The 26,409-nt window shown below is 46.3% G+C and overlaps 1 protein-coding gene across 3 annotated transcripts in view; it reads right to left on the bottom strand.

The window, feature by feature from the left end:
- The window catches only part of RTN1 (reticulon 1), a 215,328-nt gene extending 213,114 nt beyond the window's left edge, over positions 1–2,214 (bottom strand). Inside the window, exon 1 of one of the 3 annotated variants that reach the window (XM_075065762.1) lies at positions 1,763–2,214. In XM_075065762.1, the coding sequence (XP_074921863.1) occupies positions 1,763–1,949 (187 nt within the window). In that variant the 5' untranslated portion in view covers positions 1,950–2,214. The remainder of the gene's footprint in view (positions 1–1,762) is intronic. The other 2 variants (XM_075065763.1, XM_075065764.1) reach the window with 2 other exon arrangements.
- Between the last annotated feature and the right edge of the window lie 24,195 nt (positions 2,215–26,409).

Raw genomic sequence — 26,409 nt, 5'->3', positions numbered from 1 at the left:
TCCCACCACCCCCCGAGTTTGGCACAAATATATATATATATATATTTATAACACCTCTGTGGAGATTATTCCAAATGCAATATCTTCATGATTTTCTCTACCAGCTAACTATTCTCTTTCAAATGCAGTGCACTCTGGAGAGCATCACTGGCGCCTGACAGATAAATTCAACACTGAAGAAGCTTTCATGAAATGTAGGCAATATCACAGTTTTTTCAGTTGAGTGGGGATTTGATTTGTGCTGTGCAAGAAGCCACCCATCTTTGTTCTTTATATAGTCTGAGCTTCAGGATTGCCATGTTTCTCTCCACAAATGAAAAAAGAAAGATTAGGTCCCCACAGCCATTTGTATAATTATACTTCTAAGGGAAATCTCTCTCTACCGAGGGACCCCCACCCTTTACTTTTATACACACACACACACACACCCCTTCCTTACATTTACATTACAACCCATATACCTCCCTCATCAATATAAAGTCACGTTTCACAGCCTACCACCGAGATTAGCTAATAAGCAGCACATCAGGCAGATTTTCCTGCCTGCCCAAAGCTCTAAAACAATATGACATTGCCTCCATCAGCTGATAGGCATTAGACCCCATGTCACCACTGAACCCAGAAGAACCAAGCAGCCAGAAAGGCTGCAGCAAAACATCCATGTTGAGCACACACCCACCGAGAAAGCCAAGGCTGTGTGTAAGTGGAATCATGCGCCTCCACAATAGAGCCGGCAACAAATGGTCATGTAACGTGCGTTCCTCCTGGACAGCAAGTCTTTTGTGCTGAATGATGGTAAGAGATCAGACAGGGACCCAACCCAAAACGTTGTTCCTGATACATCTGTGGTTATTGCATAATGGGGGCTCATGTTGATCCCAAGCCTCTCACCTCCAACTTAGTCAACCCAAGTTTAATACTGTACAGCTGCATAATGGGGGCATCTGTTTTCCAGTGGACAATAAATTAAATCAGAGCAGCCAACTTCCCACATGTCGATGTTTAGTTAGATTCCACCCCCCCACCAGTGATGAAGAGACGGAGAAAGGAAGGGGGGAAACCACAGAGAAAATATAGAAGCACTTTCCTCAAATAATTCTCCCATGAACTCCCAGAAGCTGAAGTCTCTGGATTTCTCTAACAGATGTGTGCCAGTGCCTGCTGCTACCACTCCTACCAAAGGAAAGGTGCTCCTAAGCCTACGGAAACCAAAGTCACCCCCAGTGCAAAGGACATGAAAAGCACCCCAGAAAGCAAATGGGAAATAAACACAGCAACAAGAAATATTTAAATTAAGCCGTGTCCCAAGAGCCAATAGAAAATAAACACACTCCCCTCCCCCCAAATACTAAAGTTCAAGGAATCAATTCCACATGTTGAAATTAAAGAAGGGCAGATTGGGATCTCCGAAACAAATGCGGATTAACTCCTTGAACTCAGCCAATCAGTCGGGATTGACACAGGTGTAAGGGAGCTCGGGGGCTAGCCCCAGGCAGTCCGGAGAGAAATACCGCCCCCCCCCCCAAGCTCCAGAGCAGGGCGTGCGGCGCCCAAGGACCCGCAAAGCCTTGCGGGCACTCGGGAGAGCTGCTGTAGCCGCGCCCCCCCCCCCCCCCGCCCCGCCTGGTTATTTTGAAAGGCCCAGCTCCTTAGCATGTCCCTCCTGGCGATCGCCAAGCAGCCCGGCAGGGAGCGGAGCCGGGGAGGGAAGGATGCTGCCCGCCACCCTCTGTTGAGCGCCTCTGGGTACCTCGCCTTTTACCTGTGGATGCAGTCGCCATGGTAACGGGCGAGTGTTCCCTGGCGGAGCCGGTCAGCAGCTGCGGCTGCTGCGCCCCGTCTCCATCCCTCCGTTGCGCCCCAGCCCCGAGCTCCTCCGCCCCGGTCCCGGCCCAGCGCGCCGAGGAGCCAGACAGCGGCGGCCCCTGGCGATCCGGCGGCGCAGACATGCTGGCTTCCCGGCTCTGGCTCTCAGGCAGCGGGAGGAGGCGGTGGCCGCTCGGAGTCTGGCGCCTGCGGGTAGCTCGGAGCTGCTGCTGCTGCTGCTGCTGAAGCTCCACTAGCGCTGATTACGCAGGTGGAAATGGCTTGTTTAGTTGGAGCCTTCCAGCCCTTGCGTCACCCTGTGGCTGGCATATCACAGGGCAGCGAGCTGCCAGCCGCGCTTTCCCTCTGCCCCATTTAACTGCTGCAGGCAGCCAGGCAGCGAGCGCTTTGTACAGAGGAAGAAACGTCCCTTGCCCATTCTCCCCACCCGCCTCCCCTCCCCGCGTTGTTCAAGTTGCTGAGCACAAGAGAATGGAACATGGCAGAACCTGGCTCTGCATGCTTGGGGCCAGTGCCATTCCCTGAGAACTCCAGGGAGTTCACAAGGACTCCTGTTCTTTTTGCGGATACAGACTAACACAGCTGCTACTCTGAAACTGGAGCACAAGCGCTCAGGATCTGGCCTTTGGTCATTTGCACAGAACAAGCCAGGGATTCCTCCCCACCTAGCCATCACCCAACAAAAGATGTGCTCTGCTCCCGGAATATTTCCATGTGTTTACAAAACACAGGACCCTCTGTTTGCAGCTAGGGTGGGAAGGATGAGATTGGCAGCTCATCACAACTAAAGGACAGCTGTCACAATAAACTCATGAGTGGCACGCTTGCTTACTAATTCACCAACTGCGGGAACTGACACTGGGCTTCCCAGAGGCACAAGGCGGGCGAGGTAGTATCTTTTATTGGCCCAAGCTTTCAAGCCACCCCAGAGCTTCTCTTTAGATTTGGGACCACGATGGCTACACCAACACTGCATACAACATTGGGCTTCCCAGTCATTAGCTGTGAACTAACAAGTTTTCCTTGTCATTAGTGATAGTCTAAGGGTTTTTAATACCATAATGGCTGGGAATTATAGAGCACTATCCAAGGATCTCCAGCATGAAACTGCACAAGACCTGGTGAACTAGGGAATTATTACCACCCCACTTTTAGTTGGATGGGGAAACTGGGGCAGGTGGCTACTAAGGGCCTGATCCTACAACAGGAGTAGTTCTTCCTGCAAGGTACTAAGCTAAGCACCCTTAAGTGAAGCTAGTGGGAGCATCTTGCAGGAGGTAATTGTCACCTCACAGGATTGAACCCTGGGGGACATGTGACTTGTCACATGGTAAATCAGTGGTAAAGCCAGGAGTAATTACCCCATTCATGTGACTCTCAGATCTGCACTTTCCCTGTTGGAGGTGGTTTACCTACAAGCAGTGGGCCTTAATGCCAGTCTCATTGTATTCAAGGTCATTCCTAGGCACTGGGCTACTGGAGGGAGATGTCAGGAGAGGCAGGGTTTAAAGCAGGTATATATTTTCAAAACCTAAGCCCCATTCTCCCCGTAGAAGAGGAAGTTCAGCATGTCTGACTAACTCCATCAGTTCTGGTATTTTCCCCACTCCTTCCAGAACCCTCCCTCAAAATCTGCCTAATTCTTGGGGAGACAGGCAGTTCTGCAGGAGGCCCAGACAGCTCTGCCACCCAGTCTAAGTGGCTTCTGCTGGTCACCAGAGATCATGCCTCCATGGGCTCCCCTCAACCACAGCTGTCACTAGAACACACCAGGAAGTTGTGTGTAGAAAGGCAGAAATAGGGGAAAGAAGAACAAATTATACAAGCTCAGCCTTCCCTTGCAGGCTGGAGTGGTGGCCATATGAATCCAGAGATGCCCAGAGAGCTTCAGCTCGCAGCCAGGATGGCCAGTCCAAAAGCCTAGCAAGCTTCAGAGCAAGAGGAAGAGCTCATCTATTCTGTTTTCCATTGGACTGATCACATTTGTTCTTGCATGGGGCCTGTGTCATTTTTATTTCAATTTTTGTAACAAATGGCTCATGGCCGCGGGGACGAAACACTCCGAATTAGTAAAACAAAAAATAGCGGAAGCATGGTCATCATCTGAAGACCTTATCAATCACAATTGCCAGAGTTGTATACTGACATGGGCCGGGTGTGCTCCTAGATGCAACATGTAAAAGAGCCCCTGTAAAAGAAAGCCTCTTACTGACCCTTCCAGCCTACTAAGAATTAGATCAAAGAACATAGAAGAGATTCCATGTGATGAGGCATCCACCTCACACTGGCAGAGAAGGGATTAATAGAGCCCTAGGGAGGCTGGGCAGGAAGCAGCCAATAGGAGAAGGCCTGCGAGGAACAGCCAGTCAGGGCCCAGCAGGCCCATATTAAAAGAGCTGCTGAGCAGAGAAGTGTCAGTTGCTGCTGGGAGTAAGGACTGTGTCCCTGGAAGAGTGAGGGCAGGTCTTCACTACCTGCTGGATCGGCCAGGTAAGTCGTCCTAAGATACGCCGACTTCAGCTACGCTATTTGTGTAGCTGAAGTTGCGTATCTTAGGTCGACCCCCCCGCTATTGTAGACCTGGGCTGAGAGAACTATAAGGACCTTGGACAGAGCAATAGCTGGCTCCTGGGGACTGAGCAGCTGAGGCATTGAGAGAAAGGCGAAGAAGGTGCTGGGGCCAGGGGGAACGAAGTGGTCCAGGAAACAGAGTGGCATTGAAAGAGGTTACAGAGGAGCAGCAGGAGGCTGCTATTTACAGGGTCCCTGGGTTGGGGCCTGGAGTAGTGGATGGGCCTGGATCCTAAATTCCCTCTAAGCCATGTGGCTGTGCAGCAACTTCTTAAGCGCCGCTCAGAACTGTGGCAGGGAGAGATGCCTCTCCCCTATCCCCAGACCTCCCACCTCTCCCCCAGCCTGGACCTGCCACGGCCAGTGGGGAGAGGTGCCTCTTCCTGGACCTGCCGCAGCTGGCAAGGAGAAGCGCCCCAGCCCAGACCTGCTGCAGCCAGGGGAGAGGTGCCTATTCCCCAGTCCTGAAGCTGCAGTAGCAGGGAGAGGTGTCTCTCTCCCCCCAGCCCAGGTGCTGCGGCGGGGAGACAGAGCTGGGGGAGTCCTCTCTCCCTGGGGCAGCCTGCACTCCAAATCCTGCATCCCTGACCCCACCCCAGACCCCGCACTCCCAGCTGCAGCCCTCACTCTCCCGTGCCCCAACCCTCTGCCTGAGCCCCCTCCCACACTCTGAACCTGTTGGCCTCACCTCCACCACATGAATTTTGTTATGTGCACCACTCTGGAGGTAGTAAAAGCAGCAGAGAATCCTGTGACACCTTATAGACTAACAGACATTTTGGAGCATGAGCTTTTGTGGGTGAATACCCACTTCGTCAGATGCATCACCTCCATAGTGTCACACATCACCTCCATAGTGGTGCACATAACAAAATTCATTCTGCAGATGTGTGGTAAAAATTAGAGGGAACACTGCCAGGGTCCTCCCCGCTTGCCACTGGACTGTTGGCCAGAGATACCTATCCCTGGAACGAGGGAACACAGATGATGACTATCTGGAGGGCTGAGGCAAGAAGAGGATGCTGCGGTTCTGGGAGCTGAGAGAGGAGCCATAGTTGGGAGCAAAGACTGTGTCAGTGTGCAGACTGCAAATGTAGGTATCAGCCTTGAGCTAATCTCTATCACAACCAGGAGGAGGTGCCAGTCTGGCAATGAGGGCTGTACCCCATGACAGTCCAATCTAGGAGAATGGTGGTCACAATGCAGAACCTCAAAGCATGCACACACAAATTGCTTCGCTTTGCATTGTAGCCCTTTGTTCTTTGGGGCTGACACAGGCTGCTGGACCAAAGTGACTGAGCCAAGAGGGGCTTTTGGTCTCAGAAGCAGCATTGCTGGCAAAGAGCATGGGGCTTGATGAAAGAGATCAGCTGATACGGCAGTAGAAAAAACAGCTTGTCTTCCTTAAGGATTTATTCTTGAGGCTTTAGAGCAAATTGGCTACAATATTAAAGAGAAAAGCAAAAGGCCTTTTGACATAACTGGGAAACCAAATTAAAAACAACCCCATCAAACCATTAGGGTATTGCAGGCCCTTGCTGGGGACAAGGCACTGCACGCTGTGTATGCAGCACAGTATTCTCAGTGCTAAGCTGTCTCACTTGCTCCCACAAGCATTGGTTGCCTGAGATCAGCTGCACAACTTGGGCCTGCAGTGCTTGATTCTCCATCTGAAGGCAGAGGGCCCATTTGAGTGATGCTTCTAGCAGTGGCTGCCGTGGTGCTGCTGAGTCCATCCTTTTCACATCTGTCTCTCCAGCAACTCACACCTGAAGAAAAGGAGCAGCGGTGCCATCACCACCTACTGTGGTGAAACTGGCCATGCCATCTCAGCCTGCCAAAGAGCATGGGGAAAGGAGCTGACTGCAACCTGGTGGGAGCAACCGGCTTGGACCCTCAGAGATGAGAACTTCCTGTATCCTTCTCCTCACTGAGATGCACCCTGAGCCCCATCCAGAGGCTTCCCATTTGCAGGTGTATGTCTAGCTGCACATTTTGGGAGACCTCTCCCCCCAGTATATTGCCCTCCAACAGGCCCTCATTGTTTCAGGAGCAGCCAATTAAATGGATGCAGCTACAGCCCCTACAGATACTCCTGCAACGCAAGGCCATGCCCAATACAATTAAAACTATTGATGATTCCCCACTGTCTTCAGGTCCAGTTGTGGAGAAGATTTTTGCTCCAGAGGCTTTATTCAGGGACATGGATAAATGACACAATTTACTGTGATCCATCCCCTGCATTTTCCTGCATTTCCTGGCTGTCTCTTCATGACCCCCTCATTCACTGGTGAGAACAGAAAGTCACCTTTCTGTCAGAACTCTGCTGACATCATGGCCAGCGACCAATGAATGTTGCACCCAAACCCAATCAGGTTCAAGTAGGGGTAGTTGTATGCATTGAAACATCTAAGTAGGAGACTATGGAACTCCCCCCCCCCCCCCCCCCGCCCACCTCAAGTACCGTGGTTATACTGATGTCTTTGAGAAGAAGAATGCAGAAAACCTCCCCACACAACTTCAGCCAGGGGCAAAAATACAAAGGTTCATTTCAGATTTTTTCAAAACAAGCTAAACTCCTCACTGTTCTACTCTGAAAAAACACCAAGTTCCATTGGTCACCCATGGCCCAGCATGCATATGAACAATTGCAGCTTGCCTCCATCACTGCTTCATATTGGCTCACCCTGACATGGTGCAAGCTTCCATTGTGGAAGCCAAGGCTTCTAGTATGGCGATAAGGGCAGTCCTCTCCCAAAAGCATGGACTAAAGCAAATACTGCATCCCATTGCCTATGACTCAAGGAAGCTCACACCTGCTGAGCAAAACTATGAAATCCTGGACAAGGAACTCCTGGCAATTAAGACTGCCTTTGAAGAGTGGAGACATGACTTGGAAGGAGCCCATCATCTGGGTCCAAGTGTTCATGGACCACAAGAACCAGCAGTACCTATACAGGGCCAAGACCTTGAACCAACAACAGCTCTGATGGGCCCTAGTCTTCTCCCAGTTCAACTTTACCCTGACTTACCACCTGGGAACCAGGAACGGCAAGGGCAATGCCTTGTTCCAAACATATGACCCTGACTCATGAGGCCCCAGTCTGGAACCAGCCCACGTTTGCAAATCCCATGACTTTCTTAATGCCACTCACTGCTTGGATCTGATTGCACTCATCTGTTCTGCCTCCATCTGCAGAATTCCATCCAATGAATTGGCCAAGAACCACACGACACCCATAAGGGGATCACATTTGTGAAGGATTGCATCTATATTCCCCCCTGGACCGTGGCAGTTCTCCAACTGTGCCATGGCAAGTGTCTTGCATGGCACCTTGGTAAGACACGGTGATATAAAACTCAACGATTAGCATATCATTTCTTCTGGTGGCCCTGAATGAACATCATGGTAAAGACATTTACAGCTTCCTACAAGGTGTGTGCCTGCATCAAGATCCCTTGCCAGAAACCCTGCAGTCTCCTCCAACCTCTGGACATGCCATCTTGGCCCTGGGAAGCCATTTCCTTGGACTTCGTGGCAGAACTACCAGAATCCAGTGGTTTCACTGCCATCTTAACAGTGGTAGTTGCTCTTCTAAAATAGGTCACTTTATTCCCTGCACAGGTTTACCCTCTGCAGAAGAAACTGCCAGGCTCTGGATAAACAATGTAGTCCAGCTTCATGGTCTTCCAGATCATATCACCTCAAAACGGAGACCCCAGTTTACTCCCCACTTCTGGCACGAGGCCCTACATTTATTAGGAGTCCATATGCACCTGTCCTTTGCCTACTATCCTCAGTCAAATGACCAAATGGAAAGAATCAGTCAGATCCTTGAACAATACTTATGAAGCTACATCAACCATCACCAGGATGACTGGTCTTCACTGTTACCAATGAAGAGTTTTCATACAATAATGTGGACCATGCATCATAAGCCATGACCCCTTCTTGAGCAACTCTGGGTACCACCCCTGCCTTTACCCACAACTACCACATCCTCCCCCAACCCATCTGCCTCAGACCTAGTAGAATACATTCATCACATCCAAGAGGAGGTGAAGGGACATCTTGAAAAGGCAAAAGGCATGTAGACAAACATAGACAACAGGGTCCCACCTACTCTGTAGGACAAAAGATAAGGCTTTCAGCAGAACATCTCCACATGACAGACCCTCTTGGACACAAGACAATTGATTCATTGGCTGATACTGCATTCAACGATAAATCAACCTAGTCACCTTTGAGCTTCAGCTCCTTCGATCCATTAGGATATGTCTACGCTGCAATTTGACAGCTTCTGCTGGCCTGTGCCAGCTGACTTGGGCTCATGTAACTCAGGCTAAGGGGTTGTTTAATTACCATGTAGACTTCCGGGGTTGAGCTGGAGCCTTTGCTCTAGGACCCTGTGAGGTGGGAGGGTCCTAGAGCTTCAGCTGCAGCCCAAGTCCAGAAGTTTACACTGTAATTAAACAAACCATGGAAACCCAAGTCAGCTGGCATGGGCCACCCACTGGTATTTATTTGCAGTGTAGACATATCTTCAGACATACCTTCTATCTTATGTTCCATGTCTCACTTCTGAAAACATACACTGAGAACACATTCCCCCATTAAGTCCAATCACCATCCCCACCAATACAGGAATACATTAGGAGTCAACATGCTCCTTGTGAAATATGATGTACATGAAGTCCTCGACTCTAAGAACAAACAGGGCAAATTAGGGTACCTGACTGACTGGCAAGGTAGGTTAGGGAGCTAGAGGAAAGTGTTCATGCTCCTGCCCTGGGCCTTCCATAAGGGCCACTCTGAGACACCTGGACCCACATTGCCTAGAGGGCACTCCTAGGGGTGGGTGTGATAGCATGACCCACAGGTCTCAAATCTGTGTTTGGAGTGTTTCTAGAGGCTGCCTCACTACAGTCCTTCATCTGGAAGGCTACAGATGCTTGCTCACCTGGGACCCATGAAGCCCAGCCCCAGTTTGAGGCTCCTGCAGTCCTATTGGTGGAGCAGCTGACTGGCCTGTTGGCCCTATGACATTACCCAAGGTACAATCTGGACTGTTGAACAGTTGTTCCCCCTCAATTATCCAGCCTGGGGTGCCTTTTACACTGTTTTGCTGTGAGAGCAACCACTCACGGTCTGCTCACACCCGGCCTCCAGCATGTAAATCATTCTCAGCTACACTGTACGCAGCCACAATTTAATTACACTGCAGAGAAACACCAGAAAATTCCCAGTCCCAGACTTTCCCCAAGAAATCTGCATCTTGCACTTCTCAGTCTTCTCCTGGACAACACAAGCTTTTGTTAATGGAAAATGGTATGCACAGATCCTGTTATCCCAAATGAAGTTTCCCAAACACTTCAATCCAAACACACTGGTTTAGATAAAAAAATAAAACAAGTGTATTCACTCCAGAAATATAGATTTGTAAGTGGTTACAAGAAATGAGGCATAAAAGTCAGAACTGGTTACAAAGAAATAAAGAGGGGGGAATGCAACTAATACCTAACTTAATGTGAAGCTAAAGTAAGGGTAGCCACCTTTCTAATTGCTGGTAACTGGACCTCAAGGCCCTGCCCCCTTCCCTGCATCTTTCCTCCAATTTTCCCCCAAGGCACCATCCCCTGCTCTGCCTCTTCCCCTGAGGCCCTGCCCTTCCTCTGCCTCTTCCCCCAGAGGCCCTGTCCCCCTTTCTCGCTCCTCTTCCCCCTGCTGCCCATCACTTGCTGGAGCATCTCCACCTATCTACCTACCGCAAGCTGGGCTGCCTCTGCTCTGTGGCTGGGACAGGAGCTGTTGCAGCCGGACAAGGAGCTTGCCTGCAGGTAGGAGGTGGCCCCGATTAAGCAGTGGCTGGTATGTGTTAATGACCCAGCGCCCAAACCTTCCCCATGGTAACCAGACTTTTGGTGTCCAGTCAGTACATCTGACCAGATACTGCCAGGTTCCCTTTATGATCAGACTTTCTGGTTAAAAACTAGGTACCTGGTAACTCTAAATGGCATCTGGACACAGAAGCCAAAAAACAGAGTGTCCCGGTAAAACCCAGATGGGTGGCAACCCTAAGCTAAAGTGAATTCAAAGCAAAGGATCTCTCTCACCACATGTTACAGGAGTCTTACTGGCTGAAGTCATGATCCCTCCCCAGTCCTTTGTCCTTCAAGTGTTTCCATTCCATGAGCAAAGATGAAGGGAGAGATCATTTGGGGCATATATTCCCCCATTTTTGTCTTTTTTCCTCCTCTTTGGGAATCATCTTCAGCTAGGGTTCTGCAGACATAAAGTCTGTGGGGCTGGGGACCTTCCAGATGTTTCTTTCCAAGATGTAAATTTCTCACTCATACCCTTTTTCCTGTCAAAGAATGGCCACCTAATCAGGTGATGGTCTATTTGATTTCGGTGACACCTGGTTGAGACATCAGTTTGCCTTTTGGCTCTGAGGAACTGGTTTGTGGCTGCTCTTAATAATATCATACAGTAGAATGTTATAACTTTACATACAGTATTGCCACACATTTTAACAAGACAATAATGATAGCAAATTATGAGTTTTCAAATGATACCTCACAAGGCACACTTTGTACAACATTTGTCATAATCTTGTAAAAGGGATGTACAGAGGTATATAGATGGTTACACCCTACTTAAGCCACCAGCAAGAACAGGAAACTGTCTGAAAAGCTGGGCTCTAGACTGTGTGACTCCTTCTCATGCTCCCTGATTTCCTGGCATCTTGACCCAGCGTGACTCCTAGCATCTGATGCATGGTTCTGACCTCCAGCTTGTCTCCTAACTCTGACCTCCTGGTATCCTGACCAAGCCTGACTCTGGTGCCTGACTTATGGTTCTGATCTCCAGTTTGTCTCCTGCTTTTGTCCTTCTAGTATCCTGACCGAATTGATTCCTGTCTTGTGACCACAAACTCTGGCTCTCACTCTGACTACTAGGTCTGGTTGCCCACAATCTGGCAGTGATGCTGGGTGGTGTTCAGTGATCGCTCAGTGCTTCAGGTAATTTTAACAAATCTGGGTTTATTCTGTGTCCAATTCTAATTGGCTGTGTGCAACAAGAGCTTCACCAGACACCCCCAGCCAGAGTCCCTTTCTGGAATGCTCAGCCCTTAAAGAGGCAGGTCCCAGTTCTCCTGACTGTATTAAAGTAATGATGCAAAAAAAAAAATCTCTAATTTTTAACTTTCAGTATAAAGGAGGGAGAGGTAAGAAGTGGTTAGAGCACTAGGCTAGGACTTTGAAGATCCAGGTTTAATTGCTTAGTCTGTGACAGACAGACAGCTTTGGCAAATCACTTAAAGGCCTAGATTCTCAGAGTTATTTAGGTGCTTAACTCCAATTGATTTCCAATGGAAGTTAGGTGCCTAAATACCTTTGATAGCCTTGATCTTAATCTTTCCAGTCCCAAGTTTCCCATCTGTAGAATAAGCATAATAGTACTTCTCCACCTCACATGGGTATTGTGAGAATAAACAAGATTGTGAGGCATTCAGCTACTACAGTACAGTACTGGGAGCCTATAAAGTATTCATGAGTGACTGGACTCATTAAATACAAGGCTAAATTTGTGTGGGTGAGTTCTCATAGTACTGTAACTTTAATCCTTTTATAACCTTAAACTTGTGCTCACATATGGGTTGTAGAAGCAGGATTGATATTACATTTGGAAGTAGGCCCATTGACTTTCAAGAAGTTGTTCTCATATAACATTTGCAGGGTCAGGATTTGTTTGTGCCTTTAATTGATATGGCACTTAGCACTTGAGATCCATACTTTAAAAAAAAAGTTACTGCTTTACATTTCAGAATCACTTTGTAGTATTTTCTGCATATTGCATTATTCAAATTGGAGGCAACAAGCTTTAAATTTACATCTGTTGTACCAATCTGCCACTTTGTTCCTTGGATTAAAATATTGATAACAGACCCAGTACTACAGACTTTGCATACCCAGTCCTCCAACTGACATTAGTCATGCAGTTTTCAGTCCCACTATGAATAACCTTGAAAAAATAATTTTTATTCTCAGCATTTTACAGTTGTGTAAACATTTTGGACTGTTTTTATAGCTTGCACAAGCTGCCTGTTCTTTCCAGAATATAACTTCACCTTAAGTGCCTTTTTGAAGATGTAGAATATCAGGGTTGGAAGAGATCTTAGGAGATTGTCTAGGCTAAACCCCTGCTCAAAGCAGGACTAATTTCCAGATAGATTTTTACCTTCATGCCCTAAACAGCCCCCTTAAGGATTGAACTCACAATCCTGGCTTTAGTAGGTCAATGCTCAAACCACTGAGCGATCGCTCCCCCCCTAACCTATTTGAAACAGCTGTGCTGGTTGTTACAGTTTCTAAACAATCTCGCTTTGTCATTTAAGTGGGGGAGGGATCGCTCAGTGGTTTGAGCACTGGCCTGCTAAACCCAGCATTGTGAGTTCAGCCCTTGAGGGGGCCACCTAGGGAGCTGGGGAAAAATCAGTACTTGATCTTGCTAGCAAAGGCAGGGAGCTGGACTCAATGACCTTTCAGGGTCCCTTCCAGCTCTATGAGATAGGTATATCTCCACACAGATAGGTATAAGTTACCCTGTGTGTCATGTACCACATTCAGTACAGGGCTCTCTAGTGGATTTGAACAAACATATTTTCCTCAGATTAAACAGCATGAAAAAGAAAACAACAGAACTGAAGATGCTGTATAAGGAAATGAGGTTTTGCCCTTTAAATAGAACAGGTGGTTGAATAATATTTAAGAAAATCCAGGAAAGCAAGAATTGTTCAATATGTGCAGTGATTTAAGCAGTGACATCACTAGAATTAGGAAGAAGTGAAGCCAACATAAGACAGACATAACAGAGTCTGAAGTGAAGGTATAGGGTAAAATTTCTAGAAGTGTTTAGGCTGACTTTCAAGGGACTTAGGCTCCCAAGTCATTTAGGTGCTTTTGAAAATGTTGTCTATATACCAAGATCTTTGGTGAGTGTAAGTTGGCATAGTTCCTCCACAGCTGGAGGGCTGCACACTAAAATTTAAGTTTGCCACCTTAAGATTTTCATAGATTCCAAGCCCAGAAGGGACAATTGTGATCACCTAGTCTGACCTTCTGTATAACACAGCCCATAGGACTTCCCCAAAATAATTCCAAGAACATATCTTTAAAAAAAAACACCTGCCAATCTTGATTTTAAAATTGCCATTGATGGAGAATTCACTATTTACTAAAATTGTTCCAATGGTTAATTACCCCCACTCTTAAAAATGTACACCTTATCTCTAGTCTGAATTTGTCAAGCTTCAGTTTTCAGCCATTGGATCATATTATAGCTTTCTCTACTCGACTGAAGAGGCTGTTACTAAATGTGTCCCCCCTGTAGATATTTCTAGACTGTAATCAAGCCAATCCTTAGCCCTCTCTTTGTTAAGCTAAATAGATTGAGCTCCTTGAATGTATCATTATAAGGCATGTTTTTTAATCGTTTAATCATTCTCATGGCTCTTCTCTGAATCCTCTCCAATTTATCAACATCCTTCTTTAGTTGTTGACACCAGAACAGGACACAATATTCCAGCAGTGGTTGCACCAGGCCAAATACAGAGACAAAATAACCTCTCCCTTCCTACTCAAGATCCCCGTTTATGCATCCAGGGATCGTATTTTCCCTTTTTTGCCATAGCATTGCATAGGGAGCTCATGTTCAGCTGATTATCCACCATGACCCCCAAATCTTATTCAGAGTCACAGCTTCCCAGGATTGAGTCACCTGTCCTGTACATATGGCCTATATTCATTGTTCCTAGACGTTTACATTTACATTTAGCCATATCAAGATGCATATTGTTTGCTTGTGCACAGCTTACCAAGTGATGCATCTAGCTCTGTATCAGTGACTTGTCCTTTCATTAATTTATCACTCCCTCATTTGGGGGACATCTGCAAACTTCAGTGATGATTCTATGTTTCCTTCCAGGTCATTGACACAAATGTTAAATAATGTAAGGCCAAGAAACAGATCCCTGTGGGACCTCATTAGAAAACACACCTACTCAACGATGATTCCCCATTTACAGTTACACTGGGACCTATCAGTTAACCAGTTTTTAATCCATTTATTTTGTGCCAGGTCAATTTTACATCATCCTAGATTTTTAATCAAAATGTTGTGCAGTACCAAGTCAAACAATCTTACATAAATTACATTTTTAATTTTCTAAAAACATCAGATTATTTTAACAAAATCTATTTTCCATAAACTCATTTTGATTGGCATTAATTATATTAATCTCCTTTAATTCTTTATTAATCTAGTCCTGTCTCACTCCATTATCTAGCCTGGGAGCAATGTCAGAGTGACAGGCCTATAATTACATGAGTCATCCTGTTTACCCTTTTCAAATACTGTCATGACATTAGCTTTCTTCCAGTCTTCTGGCACTGCCTCAGTGTTCCACGATTTATTAAAAATTAACATTAATGGTCCAGCAAGCTCCTCAGCCAGGTCTTTTAAATCTCTTGGATGCAAGTGATGTCCCATGCTGATTTAAAAATGTCTAACTTCAGTAGCTGTTGTTTAACATCTTCCTGATATTCTAGTGGAATGGAAAAAGTGTTCTTTTTCTCTCCCCCATGCCCAGTACAAAACAAAAATATTTATTCAACACGTCTGCCTTTTCTGCGTTATTAATAACTACCATTTTCATCTAGTAATGGACTAATACCATTGTCGGGATTCTATTTGTTCCTAAAATATTTAAACTCCTTATTATCCTTAACTCTGCTGCCCACAGATTTCTCTTCATATCCTTTTGCTTCCCTTATCAAGTTTCTGCAATTCCTAGCTTCCTAGATTTATATTCTTTACTATCACCTTCTTCTTTCTTTCATTTGTTATTTTTCATTTTAAAATTTCATTCAACAATTTTCATTTTATTTTTTATGGCTACCTTCACTTCCTTGCTAAGCCACATCAGGTTTTTTTTTTTTTTAAAGAATACAGTCTTCCTCCTTGATTGTGGCTTTTGGGGCATCTACTGAAGTGTTCTTAAACAATTTCCAATTATCATTCATGTTTTTCTGATTAATTTCTTTCTCCCAGCTGATTTGGGTCATAATTGTTTTTGGCTTTGTGAAATTGGCCTTTTTAAAGCACCATATATATATTGCGCCTTTATTCAGTTTGCACATCATCATGTGATCAGCTCAAGGTCACTGGTCCCTAAGTTACCATTAAGTTTTAGGTCTGTGATCATGCCTATTTGTCTGTTAAGACAAAGTCTAATACAGAATTCCCCTGTGTTGGGTACAATATTTTTGAGTTAGGAAATGTCATTTATAATATTTAGAAAGTCCAAGGATGTTTTAGTACCTGCAGCATGAAACCTCCAGCATGTGTCACTCAAATTGACGTCCCCCATGATCATGCAACTTTTTTCTCTACACATTATAGACAAGCGTGTAAGACAGCAGTCATCTTGTTCCCTAGTATGACTTGGTGGTCTGTAGCAGACACCAACACATACCCCCATCTTGTGCTTCATCTCTTACAACATTGATCCACAAGCATTCAAGGTAATTTTCTTCAGAGCTATCAGTGACTCAAACAGATAATGCTATTTTTGACACAAAAGTGTCATTCCCCTTCCCATTTGCCCACTCGATACTTCCTAAATAGGTTATTATCATTTATTTTTGACATTCCGATCATGTGAATCATCCCATCATGTTTCAATAATACCAGCTAGATTGAATTTATGAACAATTCCTCTTGTTTGTTACCCAGGCTTCTAGCGTTGGCGTATAGACAATTAAGGAATTTCTTCTCTTCATGTGCTTTGGTTACTCGAATAATGCATCCGACGAAGTGAGTACTCACCCACGAAAGCTCATACTCCAATACATCTGTTAGTCTATAAAGGTGCCACAGGACTCTTTGCTGCTTGCATAATATTGTTCTCAGTGTCTCGATTTTGTGCTGAGTGTTCATATCTTCCTCCTTTTTACCCCAGCATTTTGTTATTAGTTTAACTCCCTCCTGACTATTCTAGTCCCCTGAGGAATTGATTCCCTTCTACTGAGGTGGAGGCCATCCAAACTATGTAGCTCTCTCTCCCCCTAGAAGGTGGAGCAATGTTCCAAGAATTGAGAACCCTACACCATTGTCCTAGCCAGTGGTTCACTTCCAGATCTTCTGCCTTCTGTCTTCCTTTGCTTATGGACAGGAAGAATCACAGAGAATGTCCAGGTGATGATCTTCTTCCGCATGCTTCCAAGTTCCCTGAAGTAATCTATTATCTAAGAGAGATCCTGTGACACACGGTCATTGGCACCAATATGAACCATCACCAATGCATTCTTGCCTGTTGACTTCAGAAGCCTACCCAATCTTAGAGTGACATCTTGTGTCTTGGCTTTGGGAAGACAGCAGTCTGTCCTATTGTCCACTTGTCCCTCGCAGAATGTTCTTTCTATTCTTCTGGATATTGAATCCCAACAAAGATCATCTGTCTTCCCTGGAGGGTTGGAGAACTCTTTGTGGCAAGTTTGATTTTCATACAGGTTAGGGTGAGCTGCCATCCATAGGTGTATCCTCTACATCTCTCTGTTCCATCATATGAACTGGATCTTGAGAGGTGTCTTCCATAGTTTCCATGTTGAGGACCCGCTGTCAATTGGAAACTTCTAAGTGTGGGAATTCCTCCTGGTCCTCTTCTCCTAGGTGACCACAGCCTGCCCATCCTTGTCTATCTCCCCGCCCCCCGTAAAGAATGCCAAAGTGACCACTTGCCTCCAGTGGTTATGAACTGCCAACCCTCCTCTCTCAGACTCCTTGGTGGCCACTTGCTTTCTTCCTGGAACAAGAAGTACTGACATTTCCCAAACCTGGCTGTCTAGGAACTCCTCAGCTTCTCAGAAGTCTCTCTCCTTGCCCCTCCAATCCAAGAATCTTTTCCTACAGCAAAGCCACCAACTTGCACTTCATGCACAGGAAGTCCCTTCTGGCCTCATGGCACATTCTTTGCAGGTCACCACCACTGCTCCATTGCTGACCATCTTGAATTGAACGAAGAGCTGACCCTGGCAGATAAACCTTTCACACTCCCTCTCCAAATGCCCTCCACAACTCTCCTGTTATCTGCTTCTATTTGCTGCCCTTGAGTTCACCTAACAAGTGTTTTTTTTATATGGAGTCTCTCTGCTTAGTTCAACTCCACCCCTCACCACCAGGAGTAATTAACCACTCACAATTTAAAATCCCTGAGTATAGCTTTTGGAGGTAGAACTCTGTACAATATGGTTTCAATTATTATTTATCCCTCTGAACATAGTTCTGAAAGCAGTTTTTCTTTCAAGTGATCCTGGGTTGCATTTCTGATTGAGAAAGTAGAAGCCAACATTAGCAATGAAATGATGTAGCGTAGACCTCAACAGCTTGCAAGCCTTTAGGGACTGACTGAGATTTAGGGGTTATTTTTTTGCCATAATTTTTAATGATGGTTATTTGGTTATCCTCGTATTTCTAACAACTAATTCTCTTAGGTTCACCAGTTTCCACTTGGTCTCTGTTTTAGTTTTCTCTAGCCTCTCAAGCAGTCAGTATATCATCAAATCAGTGCTTAGTCACCAGCATCAATAGCAGAGCTTTTCAGTACAAGGGGACAGTACCAGAAGCCACACTTCAGAGAGCAACCTTCTTTTGGGAAGGCTATCTCCAATATGTACTCATGATGGTAGAACAAATATTCCTATGCCAGTTACTATAAATAGGGTTGTCACACCAGTCTTCCCACCCCCTTTTGGGGAAGGTTTCCCGAACTCTCCCTAATCATGATGCCTTCATTTATTTAAAGCCACCCTTATCAAGGCAAGAAGCCAAATTCAGTAGAGCTTGTACGATGTAAAATACAGCTAAACCCAGTACATTTGAGCCCATTGCATCAAAGGAGAGATTCACCCCTCTGCAGGGCAGCCTGCGTTCTGGACATTCTCCCCCCATCCTCTCTATGATCTTTTATAATTTGTGGGCATCTAAGGATGCGGCATTTTGCACTACCAACAAAACATGGTGGTAATGGAGCACAGGGTTTGGGATTCAGCACTGTCCTCTTTTTGTAAGGGTGAGAGACACTAGAGTGCACTAACTCTGCAGAGCTATCATGGCATTCACATCCTCATATACCTTCAGTATAGTCCAGTTCTCCCATTCACACTACACAAGCATAGCACAGTCCTCTTCCAAAGCATGGAAAGTATCAGTGCCTTGAGATGCCACTTTCTCCTCTGGCCAAGCTGCTGGTCCTGTCACCATGAATGGCTCCTCCCTTTTATAGCCCACAGTCATACAGCAGACTCCCAAGAGGAAAAACTGTTGGGGAATTGAGAGACTTTGAACTGCAGTTTGGGGCAGTTACAAGACTGAAGGGTGTAATGGGATGGCAGCAAATAAACCAGCCTGTCTCCCACTTCTCCAGTGTCAGTTTTCCTATCTGTAAAAGGGAGACTGTGTTTATCTTCCTCTTATGGACCTTATAACGATAGTTCCTATTCATTCTCTGCTTTTAGATTCTGATGTATTATTTACAGTGCTTATGGCCAGAATGGACAGTTAGATCAGGGGTTCTCAAACTAGGGGTTGGGACCACACAGAGGGTCGCAAGATTATTACATGGGGGGTCGCAAGCTGTCAACCTCCACCCCAATCCTCACTTGCCTCCAGCATTTATAATGGTGTTAAATATATTAAAAAGTGTGTTTAATTTATTGGGGGGGGGTCACACTCAGAGACTTGCTATGTGAAAGGGGTTGCAGTAAAAAAGTTTGAGACTCACTGAGTTAGATCATCTGGTTTGACGCTCCTGTCTATCACAAGCTGTTAAATTTCACCCAGTTACCCCTGTATTGAACCCAATAACTTGTGTATAAGTAAAGCACATCTTTTAGGAAGGATTTTTTTGATGTGAAGTCATCAAGAGAGGGAGAATCCATCACTTCCCTTTTACAGGGCCCTACCAAATTCACAGTTCATTCTGGTCAATTTCACAGCCAAAGGATTTTAAAATTGGTCAATTTCATGATTTCAGATTTTTTACATCTGAAATTTCATGGTGTTGTAACCGTGGGAGTCCTGACCCAAAATGGGACAGGGGCGGGGGTTGCAAAGTTGTTGCATGGAGGATCCCAAGATTGCCACCCTCACTTCTGTGCTGCCTTCAGAGCTGGGCTCTGAAGGCAGCAGTCTCCTAGCTCCCTGCAGTTAGAAGAAGTTCCCAGAGGTGCAGGTGGGTAGAATCTCCCTTATGCTGGTTGAAGCGCCCCAGTAGGGGTCTCCTAGCTGCTAGTCCAGGCCAGTGAAAGATTAAAGCAGGACCCCCAGCCAATTTGAGGGCCCCCATGGAAAAATGGGTGCCCCAGCCCTCTGGAGGTGGGTCTGATTTCCCCACCAAGAGCGGCTGTGCATGGGAAGGACAACTTCTGTCCCTCCCCAGCGTGTCCAGATTAGCAGCTAGGAGCCTCAGGCTCCCAGCAGCAAGGAAGATCAGATTTCACAGGGAAGGGCTGATTTCATGGTCCATGACATGTTTTTCACAGCTGTGAAATTGTTAGGGCCCTATCTATGATCAAAACTTACTTTCAGCAAGTTACAATCTTTGCTTAAGCAAGTTTAATACCTAAACTCAGTTCCCAAAGACTTCAACTCTGTTGGCTGAAGGATCCACTCTTCTCAGATATGGAAGAGCTCTGGCCTCTTATATCTGCCAATTAATGGATAACTCAAATGTCTTCCCCCCCTTCCCCCCCAACATCACTTCAAGGTCATTGTTTCTGTTTCAAGAGCTAGGAAGACTTCCTGCTGTTCTTCCTTCCCGTGGACTTCCCATCCCGCTGCTGATTTGAACATAAATGGGGCTTCCATTGTTTTGATTCCACACTGCTTCATTTATGTGGGAGCCAGGTAGATACGTACGGCCCTCTTGTCTGAGAGAAAATCTGTTTCTGCCTTTGTTTGGTCACAGACTTTAAAGCATAATATCAGTTAGTATCTATAATTCCTCAGATAGTGTTAATACATACATTTCACAATGATATCAATAACCAGTGTGTCACAGGCTCTCATAAGAGACCTTACTATTTACACTATTACTGTATTATAAAAAAGTGTATCAAATCAGATTCGGTTGCTTATTATTTGAGGTTCAAACTGTGGAGAGTTATCTCTAGGCTTCATCACATCTGCGTGGTAAAGTGCCAGCAGAGACGCACATGGAAAACCCCAAAAGCACAAGCTTGCAGGTGCTGACTGACTAAAGACACCCAAGTGCTCAAAACTGCTCCTTATATGGCAACAAAAGGTCAGGGCAGAGGTAAACACGAAGGGGGCAGTGGATTTAGCAGAGAAATTAGAGGGCAATTACTGGGCCGAGACCGAGGGGGAGGGCTGATGATTACAATAAAGGGGAAACGCAAAAGGATCTCTGTGCTCATTTTTTGGGATGTGGGGGAGGTGAACAGGAGGTACAGCTATGCTTCTGCAGGGTGGAGCTGACCTTCTGCTACAATAAACGCACAACTGTAACCAGACTCCAATCTCCGTGTATTCCTATGTGTCCGTTTGTCGTGTCTGAAGACATAGGATAACCCAATTGCATGTCTATCTGTCGTGTCAGAAGGCATACTCCAACACAAACCCCAGTCTTTGTAGCCCAGTAAATCTTTGAAATGTATTCTTTGAGAAGAAAGCCCAGACCAAGCTTCTTTGTCCCATTGGGGCACAGATGTCACCCTTAGGTGTCTTCCTAGGGGTCAGCATCCTGCTTCCCATGCTTCTCTGCTCCATTGAGAATATGAATTTGCAATTCTTTTTCCCCAAAGGTACTAGCTTTCACTCCAAACAGAATCTCATTTTTAAATCTATTTTTCTACTCTTAGGGTAAAATTTTCAGAAACATATAAATGACTTGGGAGTCTAAGTGCTGTATTCAAAAGTGACCTAAGCACTTAGGAACCTAAGTCTCATTGAAAGTCAATGGGGGGTAGATGCATACCTCACTTAGATGCTTTTATAAATCCCATGAGGCACCTAAATACCTTTGTAAATCTGTACCTAAATTCCTTTGTAGTATTTCCCTTTTCCTGATGGTGTTTATATCCCATCTTGTATTAGGATTATCTCCAAATTTCATTAAGGTACTGTTTACTCCCTATTTCATAGAATATCAGGGTTGGAAGGAACCTCAGGAGGTCATCTAGTCCAACCCCCTGCTCAAAGCAGGACCATTTCCCAACTAAATCATCCCAGCCAGGGCTTCGTCCAGCCTGACCTTAAAAACGTCTAAGGAAGGGGATTCCACCACCTCCCTAGGTAACCCATTCCAGTACTTCACCATTCTCTGAGTGAAAAAGTTTTTCCTAATATCCAACCTAAACTCCCTCACGGCAACTGAGACCATTACTTCCCTTGTTTCCTGTCATCAGCTACCACTGGAGAACAGTCTAAATCCATCCTCTTGGAACCCCCTTCATTCTTCTCTCTGCAGATAAACAATCCCAGTTCTCAACTTCTCCTCATAAGTCATGTGCTACACGCCCCCTAATCATTTTTGTTGTCCTTTGCTGCGACTCTTTTCCAATTTTTTCATATCCTTCTTGTATGTGGGGCCCATACCTGACAATACTCCAGATAGCCTCACCAAGTCGAATAGAGGGGAAATGTCCTCGATCCCCCTCGATCTGCCTGGCAATGCCCCTACTTCTACAGCCCAAAAGCCGTTAGTCTTCTTGGCAACAGAGGCACATTGTTGACTCATATCCAGCTTCTCGCCACTGGTACCCCCTAGGTCCTTTCTCCAGACTGTTTCCCTAGCCAATTCGGTCCCTATCTGTAACAGCAAATGGGATTCTCCATCCTAGTGCAGAACTCTGCACTTGTCCTTGTTGAACCCATCAGTTTCTTTTTGGCCCGTCCCTCTAAATTTGCCCTAGGTCTTCTGTATCTATCCCTACCCTCCCAGCAATCTACCACTCCTACCAGTTTAGTCGTCATCTGCAAACTTGCTGAGAGTGCAGTGCACGCCATCTTCCAGATCATTAATGAAGATATTGAACAAAACCAGCCCCAGGACACTCCACTTGAAACTGGCTGCCAACTAGACATGGAGCCGTTGATCACTACCCATTGAGCCCAATGATCTAGCCAGCTTTCTATCCACCTTATAGTCTAATCATCCAGCCCATACTTTAACTTGCTGGCAAGAATACTGTGGGAGACCGTATCAAAAGCTTTGCTAAAGTCAAGGAATAACACATCCACTGCTTTCCCCTCATCCACAGACCCAGATATCTCCTCATAGAAGGCAATTAGGTTAGTCAGGCATGACTTACCCTTGGTGAATCCATGCTGACTGTTCCTGATCACTTTCCTCTCCTCTAAGTGCTTCAGAATTGATTCCATTTCAGATCATTAATGAAGATCTTATTAATACCATAATTAATACAGATTGTTGTGGCACTTTCTACTAGCTACCTCACCCAACTCATTCCACTGCCCATTATTGTTACCTTTTTCTGGGTAGTATATATAGGCTGGCCAGGTAGTATAATTTTGGCCTATTAGAAGCCTCACATGGCTATCCTCATTTATGTGGGTATTCATCACAGGGCCTAGGCTACCATAAGATCATTGCACAGTTCCTTCCTTATCTTCATTAGGGCATAAACCAAGAAAAACAAAAAACAGTTCCACTCCTTTAAGGTTCACATACCCAATAGGGCTTCTCAGGCATAGCTCAGTTACGTGTAAACAGCCTGTGTTCTACTGGGCACCAAACGTAAAGGTGGGCCATTTGCTAGCTAGGCCTCAAAATAAATGTGTAAGGCCTAGCTTTTCTTCTGCCAAGTCTAAACAAAAGCAACAGTACAGGTGTAGTTTGATTTCTATATTTTGGGGGTGGGAGGGCAGCTTCAGACAGACCAACGGGGGCACACATGGTAGGGCAAATTTGGTACCTGGCCAAGTCTTGCCGTTTGGGGGGGGAGGTCAAAGTCCCCAATTCCCCTCCAAACTATGCCCATACACAATAGTCTATGATTCATGAGCCCTCAGCCAGTACAATGCTACTCTCCTAGGTAGCAAGACAAGGCGCTCACTTGTTCTTTCCCAGAATTCTTAGATAACCAATCCCTCACTCCTCCCCAGGAGGAAGAGAAAAATGCTGCTACTTCCCTTTCTCAGGGCGCTGGCTCCAGCCTGCCTCCTCTTTTGACCTTCCTCTTAACTGGAGGTCCCTCCCTCCTGAGTTAGCAGTTCAGACAAGTTCTCTCCCTGTTTCCCCTCTGTGCGCTATTAACTCTTTCCCCTGGTCTAACTAGACATGGGCTATGTTCCCCTTTGCTTGTGATCTTTTAGCCAGGTTTCAGTGCACAGTGGTTTGCGGCCACACATTTATGCCAAAAGGCTCCTTTCTACAATATTCCTCCTCACTCACTGATACAGGTGATGCTCCCTGGGTAAAATACTCTCCTCTGCCCTCTCTCCCCTCCCCAGATCCATTCATTCCACACAGTTCCCTCACCCTTCCCTGCCCTCTTACCCTCATAAATCCATCAGCTCCCCACTTTCCTATCTGTCAGTCCTTTACTTCCCTCTCTGGTACTGCTTTACTCACTAAACTCTCCTCTCAGCATCTCATCGATGCTCCTTTACCTGGCAGCATTTCCTTACAGCAGGGGGATTGTCCAGTAGCCATTACTGGGAGCCGTAGTGGCAGGCAAGGTATCTCTCAGCCCTTGGCTGTGTGGTGCGTGGTCAGCTGGGGAGAGAGATCCACTTATTTCTTATGGGGTGAAGATCTCCCCTAGCTGCTGATCTCTGGTGGGAACAGATTGGTGGATTGGGGAATAGGGCACCAAGCTTCCTCTCAGCACCAGCTACTCTGAGTGAAGGCAGACAGGCTGGAGAGGCTAAAGCCTCCCATCAGTAGCTTGGCTCAGTCTCCTCTCCACCTCCTTCCGCACTACTGAACAGCTGGTGGAAAGGCTTGCAGGGACCATTTGATGAGTTTAGAGTCACTGGTAGGAGACACAACGAAGGTATTCCTCTTGCAGTAGCTGCGGCAGATGGCAACCCTGATTTTGTGCAGTCAGAGAGGGGTGGCCATTTTAACAAGCAGAGCTAGAATTTGTGATTTGGGACAAGCTGCAAAACAATTTTTGCTGTTTTCCCACACAAATGCAACCAATTTCTGTTCATGACTGTCTTACCATTATGCACAGGGCTGGCCTCAGGTCTTTGGGAAGGACGATCTAGATGATTCTTTGGGATACACTCCACACACAACTGTCAGAGTAACTACGTTTACCATTAATTCAGCAGAATTAGGCCAATGCTGACTGCTTCTGAAAATCCCTATCAAAGTGTTTAAGTGGATGGGGAACTGTAGCGAGGTGGCCTGGTTCCCAGCCGCCCCAGAACGAGCCCCTCCAGATGCCAAAGTGGGCGGAGCCAGTGTAGCTTACGCCTGCCCCCCAGAGGTCAGGGCGCAGAACAAGAAGTACAAAAGCCCAACCCCAGAGTTCACTAGAGCCCTGGCTGCTGGAGAAGCCAGACACCTGTGGCCTAGCTCCCGGCGGAGAGACTCCTGCAGTCTGCAATTGACCCGAGGACTGGCCCGACCAGCTGAGGCCTGATGCTGACCTGAGCCCGGAGATGCTGTTAAGCCTGCCTGTGGCAAGCTACCCAGAGGAGCTGCCAAGCCTACTGCTCACTGAATACCCCGAGGAGCCCATGGTGCTTGATTCCCTGGAGGACACCGTCACAACGCAAGTATCTCTAGATAGGGAAATAGGAAGTAGCCTGGGAGCAGTCGACCCTAGTCTGGCTGCAGCACACCCAGAGCCAATGTCAGTGTGTTGCGGTTAGGGTCCCCACTGACACAGCAGCGAGTCTCCTGCTGCTACTAGGGCACCGGGCTGGGATGCAGTGGAGTGGGTGGGCCTGCGTCCCCTCCCCCCACCCAATATGCGGGTGGCAGTCTCCCTGATCTCTCTGGTCCTTTGGAGCTAGGACCTGGGCCTCCTAAACCTATTTGTTTGCTCAGCCCCTGCTTGAGGGCCTGAGCCCCTGACTGTTTGCTGCCCTGCCAGGCTAATTCCCAAACTCACCAGACTTAAGTAGCGAGGCGGCCTGGTTCCCAGCTGCCCCAGAGGGGGATGAGCCCTGGCTGAACCCCTCTGCAGGAACCATTAGGTCCACTAGCTTCCTGCAGCAGAAGTGGTGTCCAGTTGCATGTTGCTATCAACTTTTGCTATTGATTTGCATTGGATTACATTAGGTTACACTTTCCAGGGTATCTTTGCAAGGGAAAAGTTGTTCACTAGAGACTTATTTATTTTATATGAAAATTGAGAGCCTCCTTTACATGCCCAAAAAGCTAGTTCTTTCAACAAGGGGCTTATGCGAGTGTCAGCTCCTGTCAGTGTTAATCCTCCTGTCTGAACTGACTTGAATTCATTTTTCAAGAAAGATTTCATGAGGCGCTGTATCAAATGCTTTACTGTCATCCAAATACATGACATCTCCTGGATTCCCTCCATCAACTAGATTTGTAATTCTATTAAAAAAGCAATCAGGGTTGCCTGACTCAATATATTCTGTGTAGTCTCTATGCTGCTTGCTACTCAGATTTCATTCTCCTCTAGATACATGGTGATTTTTTTTCTCTCTCTCTCAATATTTGTTTTGTGAGACAGAGTGAGTGAGGTAATATCTTGGACCACCTTCTGTCCTGGATCTGTCTCCCTGGGAGAAGCTGCTGTGGATTGTGTGGACCCTTTCCCCTGGTTGGCCAATACCAAAACAGCATAATACTAACAAATAAGGGTGAAGGTTAATGCATCTTTTTCAGCCTTGAATCTGAAAGCTTGGCTGGCAGGCTGATAGCAGTTATGGTGACTGGTAGAGCCAGTCTCTTCAAGATTTCTACAGCCAAGCTAGTAGAGCTT

The sequence above is a fragment of the Chelonoidis abingdonii genome, chromosome 4 (assembly GCF_003597395.2).
Source record: "Chelonoidis abingdonii isolate Lonesome George chromosome 4, CheloAbing_2.0, whole genome shotgun sequence".
In the NCBI taxonomy this organism is placed as follows: Eukaryota; Metazoa; Chordata; order Testudines; family Testudinidae; genus Chelonoidis; species Chelonoidis abingdonii.
Note: the sequence above shows the minus strand (reverse complement) of the source record. Positions and strands in the feature narration are given on the sequence as shown.